The sequence below is a fragment of the Lampetra planeri genome, chromosome 71 (genome assembly GCF_965212315.1).
Source record: "Lampetra planeri chromosome 71, kcLamPlan1.2.h2, whole genome shotgun sequence".
NCBI lineage: Eukaryota > Metazoa > Chordata > Hyperoartia > Petromyzontiformes > Petromyzontidae > Lampetra > Lampetra planeri.
This window is the reverse complement of record NC_136176.1, coordinates 2,094,305-2,106,622: the sequence shown is the minus strand read 5'-3', so window position 1 is coordinate 2,106,622 and position 12,318 is coordinate 2,094,305. Positions and strand designations below refer to the sequence as shown.

Here is a 12,318-nt window from a genome sequence, read left to right as displayed (position 1 = left end):
TATTGGAGCGACATAATCTCAAGCTACACATCTACCGGGTCTCCATTTGACTTCGTATTGTTTCAGAGGAAGTCCACCCACACCTCAACTTCCACAAACTGCTGGGAGTTGCCTCGCTCTGCCTCACAGTCAGAATTCTCCTCCTGCTTCACGTTGCCTCTATCGATGTGAAGGTCTGATTTTGGAGTTGAATCTTCATCTTCACATTTTACCTTCACTTCTTCGCTCTTGACCATCACTTCTTCACATTTCACCTTCACCTCTTCATATTTCACCTTGATACCTTTAAAAGTGTTTAAGCTGGGATTTTCTTCCGGTTCTTGTTTAATGAGGGATGGGCTCATTGTGGCACTTTGACTTTCACAAGCCGATTTCAGACTCCACTCCTTCTGGATCTTCTGATGCTTGTGTGTTCTCTGGTGTGCATGAAGATTTGATGAAAGTGCAAATGTCTTCCCGCAAGGAGTGCACCTGAAGGGGTTCGCTCCCGTGTGTGTTCTCTGGTGTGCTACAAGAGGAGATGAACGTGAAAACGCCTTCCCACACACACTGCACTTGAAGGGTTTCTCTCCCGTGTGTGTTCTCTGGTGTATTCCAAGAGTAGATGACTGTGCAAACGCCTTCCCACAAACACTGCATTTGAAGGGTTTCTCTCCTGTGTGTGTTCTTTGGTGTGCTACAAGCGGAGATGAAAGTGCAAACGCCCTCCCACAAACACTGCACTTGAAGGGTTTCTCTCCTGTGTGTGTTCTCTGGTGGTCTACAAGAGTAGATGAGCGTGCAAACCCCTTCCCACACACACTGCACTTGAAGGGTTTCTTTGCCGTGTGTATTATCTGGTGTTTTGCAAGAGTAGATGACTGTGCAAATGCCTTCCCACACACACTGCACTTGAGAGGTTTCTCTCCTGTGTGTGTTCTCTGGTGTTCTACAAGAGTAGTTGACTGTGCAAACGCCTTCCCACACACACTGCATTTGAAGGGTTTCTCTCCTGTGTGCGTTCTCTGGTGTGCTACAAGAGAAAATGAATGTGCAAATGCCTTCCCACACACACTGCACTTGAAGGGTTTCTCTCCCGTGTGTGTTCTCTGGTGCATTGCAAGAGTAGATGACTGTGCAAACGCCTTCCCACACACACTGCACTTGAAGGGTTTCTCTCCCGTGTGTGTTCTCTGGTGTGCTACAAGATGAGATGAAAGTGCAAATGCCTTCTCACACACACTGCACTTGAAGGGTTTCTCTCCTGTGCGAGTTCTCTGGTGCCGTGTCAAATTTCCAGTACGATCCATGCTGTATGCACTGAGCCGCGCAGAGTGCCTTTGCTCCATTAGACTAATTCTGCAGAGGAAGTGACAGCTGCAGACAGAAAAAAAATATCAACACCATCTACACGTCAGTATCGATACACAGAGGAATGCATATTTACACAGACAAACGTCTATACCTATTCATATATTCATGATATAGTGAAAAAGTGTCCAAAATTCATCACACGGGCTGTTATGGCACACAATGAGAAGGCAAATGGTCACAAACATGCCTAGAAGCCCTTGTATCTTCAAAATGAATTTTAACCCAATACTCCGAGCACACAAAACGGCTGTCTGGCTACAAAAGTAATATTTATGAAAGCTAAATTCAGCTGACAAAGCAAAGGCTGTTGAAAATAATACTATTTGTTTTGATTTAAAGCTTTCGTGACTGCAGGGATTCATATTCTTGGTTCTTTCGGTAAAGTCACGTAGAAGGGAAACAATAAAATAATAAAAAATATAAAACAATAAAATTCTCACGATGTTTCAACTGCAACACAAGCAATCTTTATCAGGTGTGGAAAAAAACACACCTGATGATGACTGCTTGTTTTGAAGTCGAAACGTCGTGATAATTTAATTGTTTTATATTTTTTATTACTTTATTGTTTCCCTTCTACGTGACTTTACCGAAAGAACCAAGAATATGAATACTATTTGTGTTATGCAGAAATCAATAAATTAATGTTGAATTGCAACTTAGAGGTGTGAAGCCAGGCACAGATGTCCTTGAATGCTGGGATGAACAGTTCTGACTTCAGCTGCACATGTGCTGTGATATCATCCTGACTCCATTCTTACAAATGTTTCCAGAGGAAAACAAAAAAAAACTACCGTTTTGATATAACCTCCATGCTCAATAGAGTTAATCGACTTTACTGCAAATACAAACTTGACACTGTCACACACTCAGAGCCGGAGCCAGGATTTTCAGGTCGGGGGGGGGGCAACCTCTTCAGCAATGAAATATAATAGGAGTTGTTAGTAAGTAAGGAGTTGTTATTAAGTAAGGACTTGTAAGGACTGTTAACAGCGTGCCGGGAGAGTTTAGGTGGCGCTTCGCTCCTAGCCAATGAAGCCATTGGCTTCTCGGAGTTATTCGACGCGTGTGATCGGCATTGCGCTCGCTGAAGGTGTTTGCCTTCAGGGAAGTCGTGTACTGTATAAGCAACTGCGCACAATTCTGTGAGTCGCTTGTAACTGCTTTGCCATTACTTATTGCCAGTTATGGACTCGGACTGTTAATCTCTCAACGGAGTCTCTGGCACGTAATAATATGCCACACGGTGGTAGTGGGGGTCGCAAAATGTCGATTTATCTATATAAAAGGGAAATGTGTGGATACATGTGTCTGTCTAGTCACTAAAACTTCAAATCTAGATATAAAATAGACTTTTGTATTTTGGCGGGGGAGGGGGAATGACCATGAAGTGTGTGGCGTCAACCCGCAACACACCTGATTTAAGCGCTCTGCAATACGTAGAGCTGTTAACAGCGTGCCGGGAGAGTTTAGGTGGCGCTTCGCTCCTAGCCAATGAAGCCATTGGCTTCTCGGAGTTTCAATACATACTTGTGCGAAGAACGGGTACAACAGCTATCTTCTTAAATATAAAGCAGTAAATACATCTGTTTGTTTGTGTGAAGCAGCAAAAACTCTACAATGCTGAGCTCTGGCGTCACAACTTATGCTGTCTGGAATTTTTAAGTGAATGCGACTATTTTAGGCTCGCCACGTCATTCCCTTCCTGAGTGGCCAAAATCGACCTTACGTAGAAGTGGGTTGAGGTTGAATTTCCTGGAGTGAAAACATCCGATTTAGGTAAATTGATTTGTTTCGACTTTTTTCTTTCTTGCAAGCATAATTTTTCTTCAGGGTTTTTCAGTGAAATAAGGGAATATGAAATTAATCCAAGACAAGAATCCAAGTCCCGGGCGAAGCTGGGTAGTGAAGCTAGTCTTATATATAAAAAGTCTCCGCGCGCTCGCGCTTGCGGGGGATTTGGCTCTCGGACGGTGGCCTTCACGTAGAAAAAAATTTGCCGAGCGACACACACTAAGCCCCGCGGTGGGAATAGGCTATTCCGTTTTCCCATTCGTAAACGTTAAAGTAGTTTGATTAACACATTTGTGCCGTTTCTATTATTCATTATTTACTTATTGCACGACATCGACCATACCAACTGACGCCAAATGCGTGGGGGGGCGGACCCTACCAAGTGCTGCGCGTTCGCTCCAGCTCACGGGGGACATTTCCTTTTACGTGTTTTACAGGCAATACATACACACATAACGCTGCAGATAATTATTCACAGTGTCATGTCCTCTTGCCCCCCCCCAACACGATGCGTCCAGTTTATACTGCAGACTCCGTAGATCATATTTCAGTGCTTGCATACCATTATTCTTGCACGCCCGGGGGATGCTGGGGGGAGGGGTAGTGGCCCAGCCCCTAGCCTGGCAATGTGCCAACTCTGCTGCCTCGCCAATGTAGGCCAGGACGGGGGCTACGCATGGCACAAGGCCTCAACATGGCTATGGTAAGTACAAAGTCCATTGCTTCTTACGCTAACAACTCAAGTCCATTGTTTACTATTGTTAAACACATTAGTTGACAAACATTACTATAATAATGTTTGTGTGCAGATAAGAACTCACGTTGATTGCTTATTATTTAAACAATACGTTGCCAGATATTGTGTGCAGATAACAACTCAGGTTCATTGTTTACCATTATGAAACAAGTTGACATGTTACAATAATTATGTTTGTGTACACAAAACTATTTTTGGATTTTTAGGTTGCTCATTTTTCCCTTTTTTGCTGTCTTTTATGACGCTGCCACGGTCTACTGCCAGTCTGTGATTTGATTATTTCTTCAATAAATTTATATTGTTTCCATCGCTCACGTCACGCTATTTCCTCATACGTAGTACTGCCATACTGATAGCTGTGCCATCATCGGGGATTGCTGTGCCCGTCGATGTGTGTGTCTTTGAGTCCATATGTGTGTGCGTGTAGAGCCATGCGTGTCTTTAACTCCATGTGTGTGTCTGTCTTTTTCTAACGGACAACGCCCCATGTGTGTGTGTATGTCAAAGTGGTTATGTGTGTGTGTCAGTCCAAGTGTGCATGTCAGTCCATTTGTGTGCGTATCAGTCGCTGTGTGTGTGTGTAAGTCCATGTGTGTGCGTCTTAGTCCATATGTGTGTGTGTAAGTACATGTGTGTTTACGTCAATGTGTGTGTGAGTCCACGTATTGCTGTGTGAGTCGGTGTGTGTGTGAGTCGCTGTATGTGTGTACATCCATATATGTGTGTGTATCTTAAGTGCATGTCTATGTGTGTGTGAGTCCATATGTGTGTGTCTGTAAGTCGATGTGTTTGTGTGAGTCGATATGTGTGTGTCTCAGTCCATGTGCGTGTTAGTCGGTGTAACTCCATTTCTTTGCGTGTCTGTAGGTCCATGTGTGCATCTTAGTCCATGCGTGTGCTTTATTGACCTGCTCAAGGACTATGATACCATCAGTTAGCCTGGCCTCTGGGTTGCTCTTTGTGCTTTCCGAGTCCCTGACCCACTAATCACCATCCTTAAGGACCTTCATGATGGCGAGCCGCCCCACGTCTAAATACGTGGCCGTGAGTCAGAGCCATTCCCTTTCCACCTTGGGGTGCAACAGGGATGTCCTCTGGCTACCACATTATTTTACATATATTTGGACCACGTCAAGCCTTCAATGCCTGTACCGGAAGAATTCCCATCTGCTACAGAAACAATGGGAGGCTGATCGATACCCGGGTGCGGTCAAGGGATGGCACTCTATTGTTCAACCACGATATGTATGCCGATGATCTGCTAATTGCAACTCACTCGGAGGAGGAGTTCGAGGTGCTGCTGCTGAACCTGGAGCTTGCCACCAAGAGGTGGGGGCCTTACCATCAGCCCCACCAAAACGAAGCACCTGCCTGGCTATTTTGTACCATTGGACACTCCACCCCCACAACTCCCAATTGGTGATGGGGCAGTTGTGGAGACAGTGGAGAATTTCCCATACCTTGCCAGTGTGCTAATGACCGGCTCCGGTTTAACAGCAAAGGTCTCACTCCGAATCAGTCGAGCTGCATTATCTTTTAATTGGCTGCGTAACACTGTGTGGAAGCTACCTGGTCTATCACTCCGTACAAAGCTTCAGGTCTTCACGTCCACGGTCATTCCTTCTCTTCTCGATGCTTGCGAAACTTGGACCCCCTAATGGAACATCTTCGCCGATTATAAACATTTAGGATGGCCTGCCTACGATCCATCCTGGGTTTAACCAGGCTGCATTGTGTGAGGAGCTCACAAATCCTTCAAAGATGTGGACAAAGTCCCATCGGTGACCTCCAGCAGGCAAGGCTGCGTTGCCCGAGTCATGTAGCCCGCATGGCCAGCCACCGCATGCCTAAACAGCTTTTGTTCGACCGGATCGAGGGGGCTAAACGGGCGCGGCACGGGCTGGAGAAGACATGGAGTGATCTGGTACAGGATGACTTGGAGCTGAGTCCACTTGCGGATGACTGGTACCAACGGTGTCAAGATCGGCCTCTGGAGCAGGCTCCTGAAGGACGCTACTGGGCAGTTGGAATCAGTCACCCTCCAACAACAACGGAGGGCAGAGGAGTGACGCTCACAACAACGAGCGGAGCACCGGGTGGCTAAAGCACAGAAAGTTGCCACAGTAGGGGCCACAGGTGATGCATCAGCCAGTCGTCTCAGTCAGTCGATCTGTGCCATCTGGGTTTGCCCCCTGACCTCCTGCCAGTGGGCGTTCGACACTTCATGTGGCCTCAAGGTGCACATAGCCTGACACAAGCATTGTCGTGACGTCACCGCCACTTAGTGGTGAATGGCGGTTTTTGTTCAGTCAATGTATGTATGTGTGAGTCGATTTGTGCGTGTAACTCTGTGTGTGTGAGTCGATTTGCGTGTGTAACTACATGTGTCTGCCTTTTTTGCCCGGGCAACGCCGGGTACTAACCGCTAGTACAATGATAATACTATGTAACACAATTTTTGTTCCTGCGTACAAAGTGTTATTTTTTTTATTGCTTATGCCTAAAAAGTATAGAAAATCGCTATTATTCCCCACAAACTTTGCTTTTGTGACCAGGACTTTATGTGAACGAAAAGACACAAATTTATCATTGAAAATAGGTAAATTTCAAAATATCACTGTCCTAGTCACAAAAGCAAAGTTTGTGGGGAATAATAGCATTTCCTGTACTTTTGAGGTATATGCAATTAGGAAATAACACTAACCAGGAACAAAAATGTTTTTTTGTTACACAGTGTAATAACTACGCCACCGCTCCCCACATAAATAAACTCTTACAGATGTAGTGACATTGCGGGATGTCACTGTGTAGTGCCGGCTCTAGAGAGGCACGGCGTGCGGTGTAACGACATCGCGGATACCATTATGGTGAATGTAGTACTGGCCCTAGAGGGACTCGGTGAGCGCTAATTGATATCGCCAGATGGCACCACGCTTGGCGTGTAGTGCCGGCCCTACAGGATAGGGTGTGGGAGTGCCAGCCGTAGGAATGAGGTTACTAAACGCCATGGCACTCTGGTTGACCCGAGAGGGCACGTGACCAGTTAAGTCTACAAAGGGGCCCAAAGTGGGGGCTAGGGGTGGTCACGTGGTCGGGGTCCAGATCCTGCTCGAGGATTCTGAAAGGTGGTCGTGGCCAAGGGCGGAGCCAGCCACACCACAAAAAAGTATAAGCCGGGTCCCCCAGAGGAACCGGCGTTGTTGTTCAACCTGAAGAAACGTTCGTCTACGTTCCACCAAGTCTACAACATGTGGAACTGGACCCGAGCTGTGGTCCCGGTCCGTAGTAGCTCGTTACGTTGTAATTAGTGCAGTTAGCCTGGTGGTCACCACCACAGGTTGTTATTCTGTTAAGGGGCAGTTACCCCGTGTGTTGGTGTTAAATAAATTTGTTGCCTCCAAGTGTACGTCTGCGACTCAGTTGAACTCACTACACATACATTTCACATGAATGCCATGTAAGTGTGGATCACTTGTCAACAGGTCATTGGAATGATCCAGGTGTCAAGGGATGAATGACTGAGATGTTTGACAGATGCACCAGCTGTGCTTCACACTGTCTTGCTGCATTTTAGGCACCCGGCGTTCCACCCATTCATGTGAGCGTTGCTCCTCCGATCTCACTGTTGTTGCAGAGCAAATATCTCCAACTGCCCCGCAGCATATATCACGGGCCTCCTCCACAGAGGCTGATCATGACACTCCTGGTACCAGTCATCAGCAGGTGTGATCAACTTCACATCCTCCAATCTCTTCTCAAGCCAATGCCATTCCTGTTTAGCTCGTAACACCTGGACTAACAGAAGATGCTTGAGCATGCTGTCTGTTTATGCGGGATTCATGACCCAACCAATGCAGCTTGGCCTCCCAAAGAAACTCGCTGATTATGTTCTGTACTGATATTTTAGGGATCTGTAAGGTTCTAATACAATCTTGTTTGGTTCAATAGAGGGAATCATAGGCTGGCCAGTCTTAATTATAAGCCAGAACAGACGGTCCTTTAAGTAAGTTAATATTTTGCATCCACAGAGAAAGGAGTAATATCTGTGGCCAAGAAGACTCACAGCTTTGTTTGTTCGTTTATTTCTAAATCCTATTGTCTTGGTGAGGGTTGTAGCGGCAGCACATTTAGTAGGGCAGTCCAGACTTCCCTTTCCCTGGCGACAGACTCTGGATCTTCCTGGGGAATTCCCAGGCATTCCCAAATCAGCCTAGCGACATATTCCCACCATCATGTACTTGCCTGGGCCCTGAGGACTTCCCTCAGTGGGACGTGCCCGATAGAGTTCCAGGGGCAGTCTATTGGGGGGCCTCGTTACAGATATTCAGCATATGGGAAATGCATAGGAGGTGGGCGGGGGGGGTTCCAAATCAATACTATGCCCGTGCATTATGCAGGATTAGCAGCATCAAAAGGGGGGGGGGGAGGGGGGTAGCATTAACAAAGGAAAGGAATGTTAATAGTATGTAGCTGCAGTTACTAAACAACCACGTAAAAAACTAAAGTATAAACTGCATAACAAACAAACTAAAGTATATACTTTAGTTTGTTATGCAGTTTATACTTTAGTTTTTACGTGGTTGTTTAGTAACTGCAGCTACATACTATTAACATTTCTTTCCTTTGTTAATGCTACCCCCCTCCCCCCCCTTTTGATGCTGCTAATCCTGCATAATGCACGGGCATAGTATTGATTTGGAACCCCCCCCCGCCCACCTCCTACGCATTTTCCATATGCTGAATTCCTCTTGATATGCAAATTATTTTGTTTAGGCGCTCTTCTTCCCACCTCCCCCCCTCTAACCCAGCTTAAATATACGCTCCAAGCTTGGTGGGGTTTCATTCTTCGCCTGAGGACGGCTGCTTGCGTTGTGGCCGAAACGTCGTGAGAATTGTTTTATTATGTTTTATTTTTATTATTTTATTACTTCCCTTCTACGTGACTTTACCGAAAGAACCAAGAAGATGAATCCCTGCAGTCACGAAAGCTTTAAATCGAAACTCACAGCTTTGTATGGCGCAAAAGTCCAGGCAGCTTCCACACAGTTTTACACAGTCTAATGAAAGAATGCTGCTAGACAAATTTAAAGTGAGACTTTGGCTGCCAAACCAGAGCTGGTCGTGAACACATTAACCAGGCATGGGAACTCCTCCACCACTTGTAGAAATGCCTGATTACTCATGGAGAGTTGAGCAGGTACAGTGTTGTATGACATGAAATTCCCAGGCAGGTGATTTATTTTGGTGGAACATACGCAAGGCCACCTTTCATGATGGAATTATCCAGGCACAGAACAAGATTATCTAACCCCATCTCACTAAGTAGCCATTTCCAGATCATCAGCAGATATAACATGGTTGACCAAGGAACGATCCCTTAACTATAACCAGGCATCGATGCGCGTATCATTTTAACCGTAACAAATGCTATTTATTTCTATGGCCATTGAGAGCTTCTCAAACGACATAATTATTTAAGATGCTCTGTAATGTAATGCATGGGGCCAGAGTGAATTTTTGTCACAAGCCAAGTTGAACAGGAAATGACTCCGACTCCTGGTCACGCAGCTTTAGACGGGCTTTCCCAAAATCATAAAAATCATCAAAGAATGTGAGCAGAGGCAGAGACATAAAAAACAAAGAACCCAAAGCCCCAAGCCTCTATATGGTACTATATGCCTTAATTGCATCAATAAAGCAGAGATATAGTTTCTGCTGAAAATCGGCACTCCTCAGCCCCTTGAATATAGAGGTTACGATCTAGGAAAGTGCCTCGCAAAGCCAAAAGTGCGATATTCAATACTTAAGCCTTACCTAAATAATGGCATGAGGTAAAAGGAAAATAAAAAAACTAAACAATTAAAATGAACATTGAGAAACCATACACAAGACAAAATATGGGAAAAATCTATATAAATAAAGGAAACTTTGTGCACATGAACGTTTTTTTGGGAACCAAATTGTGCCAACACCACCAGATGGCAAAAATCCAACATTGTCTATCCTGAAGCTCTCCAAGGGCAACGTATTTAAAAGCTGTCCTCATGAAACAAACAAGCCCCGCTATTTTATAACACAACCACAAAACCGTGGCAATATACACATTTACAGCTTTCTTTGGCAGAATTAAATTATTCTAATAAAGCCAGCATGGCAAGACATTACTTTTAATGTTTGATTACCGAGACCTGAGCTTAGCCGGGAAACTTAGTTATTACTGGATACTATACTTCCGATAAAGTTTGTGCGTGAGTGGGGAGCGGTAGTGCAACGGTTAGCGTGCTGCGCTATTAACCCAACGAGCCGATTTATATTCCCACAGAGCCAAGCCACAACATTTGGCTGTCGTCTGATGAAGCTGGTTGGAATTAGTGTCAAAACGTTGTACTCAGATTGTAAATGTTGTGGCTTGGCTCTTCAACACACCGATGTGCTGTACTAGTACACTACACTATACACTACTATACACTACACTATAAACTACACACTAGTGCTGTACTAGTGACGCATTGGCCACGTTCTGTTTACGTGACAAACCCCTTACTAATTGGCTGTCGGGTGGTGGCGGGGTGAACGACGCATTTATTTATTTACGCGATCTCACACAAACAAACCTGTATTATGGCTGTATATTTGGAGTTTGCGTGTTCCTCTCTCTCCGTGGTCGCGTGGATTCTCCTCCGGATCCTGCGTTTTTCCCTGCACATTTAGAGTCAACATCACCACGCGTTTAGAGTATTTGACCGATAAACATTTCCACACGTAAAATTTCGATTTAAAGCTTTCGTGACTGCAGGGATTAATCTTCTTGGTTCTTTCGGTAAAGTCACGTAGAAGGGAAGTAATAAAATAATACAAATAAAACATAATAAAATCATTCTCACGACGTTTCGGACACAACGCAAGCAGCCGTCCTCAGGTGAAAACCAGGTGCGACAGACCTGGAATTTCATCTGAGGACGGCTGCTTGCGTTGTGGCCGAAACGTCGTGAGAATTATTTTATTGATTTATTTTTATTATTTTATTACTTCCCTTCTACGTGACTTTACCGAAAGAACCTATACGATTTTCACACGTTGATAAGCCCACTGTCTTGTGGGCAGGTCGCGTCTGAAAAAGAGCGGTGTAGCTCAAGTGGGCTATGCCTGGTAAAATAAAATAAAAAGTAGAAATATTTAAAGTAAAACAAAGTTTCAAAGTAGTGAGTCAGGTGAAGACAAATTAAACTTAAGCAGAGAAATAAAGCAAATGCAATCAGGCGAGGGCAGGAGGCAAGGCCCCGCATGGCTAGGCCCCGCGTTGTAATGTTCCAACCTGGACATCGATTCCATACTCGTTGCTACTCAATTGATATCCCTACGAGGGAGAAGGAGCGAGGCTCTACCTGGGTTTACAACAACAATCACCACAACAACAACAACCACGATGTAAACTTCTCACCTCGGATCGCAGTGAGCGAGCGTGTGCGCAGCAGCAGCAACCTGGTAGCTCATGACGTCATGCGGCAGCATGAGGTGACATGACGTCACTTGCGGGGTTCACACAATCCCCTCCTCCAACGAGCAGCAGGGTAACTGAATATATTATGTTAATGAGAGGGGCCCATGTCAGGTGATGGTGCTTGGCTGCTGACCTCGTCCCAAATAAGCATTTTACTGGAACGGAAATCGGTAGACGTGACGTCACGCTCAAAATCCCGGTGGGGGGGTAAATACCTCCGTGACATGACGTCACTAGTGGGGGCCACCTCCCCCTCGCGCATCACGCCAAGTAAATGAGTGGTGACGTCAGAGAGCGAGATCAGGATTAGAGTTTAAGTTTATTTAGATTCCATTTCTATGGCTCCCTCTCTTGAACAGAGACCCTTGGGTGCGTGAGCTCAACAACAACGTGAACATTACTGTGTGCGTGAACATTGTGTGTGTACACTGTTTGTTGGCGCAGTCGGGGGCACAGGTGGTGCATTGGCCAGTCATTTAAGTCAGTCGACACCTGGATCTGCCCCGTGCACATAGCCTGGCACAAGCGCCGTGGTGACGTCACCGCCACTTAGTGGCGAATGGCGGTTGTTACTGTGTGTGTATACACTGTGTGTGTACAGACTGTATACTGTGTGGGTAAACTGTGTGTACACTGTGTACATGGTGTGTGTGTAGACCTTGTGGGAACACTGCGTGTGTACAGTGTGTGGTCCGAATCAGTCGGGCGGCATTATCTTTTCATCGGCTACGCTATGCTGTGTGGAAGCTACCTGGTCTGTCGCTCCGCAAGAAGCTTCGGTTCTTCTCGGCCAGTTTTGCCCTCCCTTCTGTAGGCATGTGAAACGTGGACCCCTCTAAATGGAACATCTGCGCCAGTTAGAAACATTCAGGCTGTCATGCCTACACTCAGATTGAGGGAAGCCAAGTGGTAG

The 12,318-nt window shown here is 45.7% G+C and overlaps 1 protein-coding gene across 1 annotated transcript in view; it reads right to left on the bottom strand.

Moving 5' to 3' along the window:
- Positions 1 to 11,639, bottom strand: part of LOC144737572 (uncharacterized) — a 35,262-nt gene extending 23,623 nt beyond the window's left edge. Inside the window, 3 exon segments of the mRNA XM_078620335.1 lie at positions 527 to 1,356; positions 10,519 to 10,603; positions 11,346 to 11,639. Of these exon segments, the coding sequence (XP_078476461.1) occupies positions 527 to 1,328 (802 nt within the window). The 5' untranslated portion in view covers positions 1,329 to 1,356; positions 10,519 to 10,603; positions 11,346 to 11,639.
- Between the last annotated feature and the right edge of the window lie 679 nt (positions 11,640 to 12,318).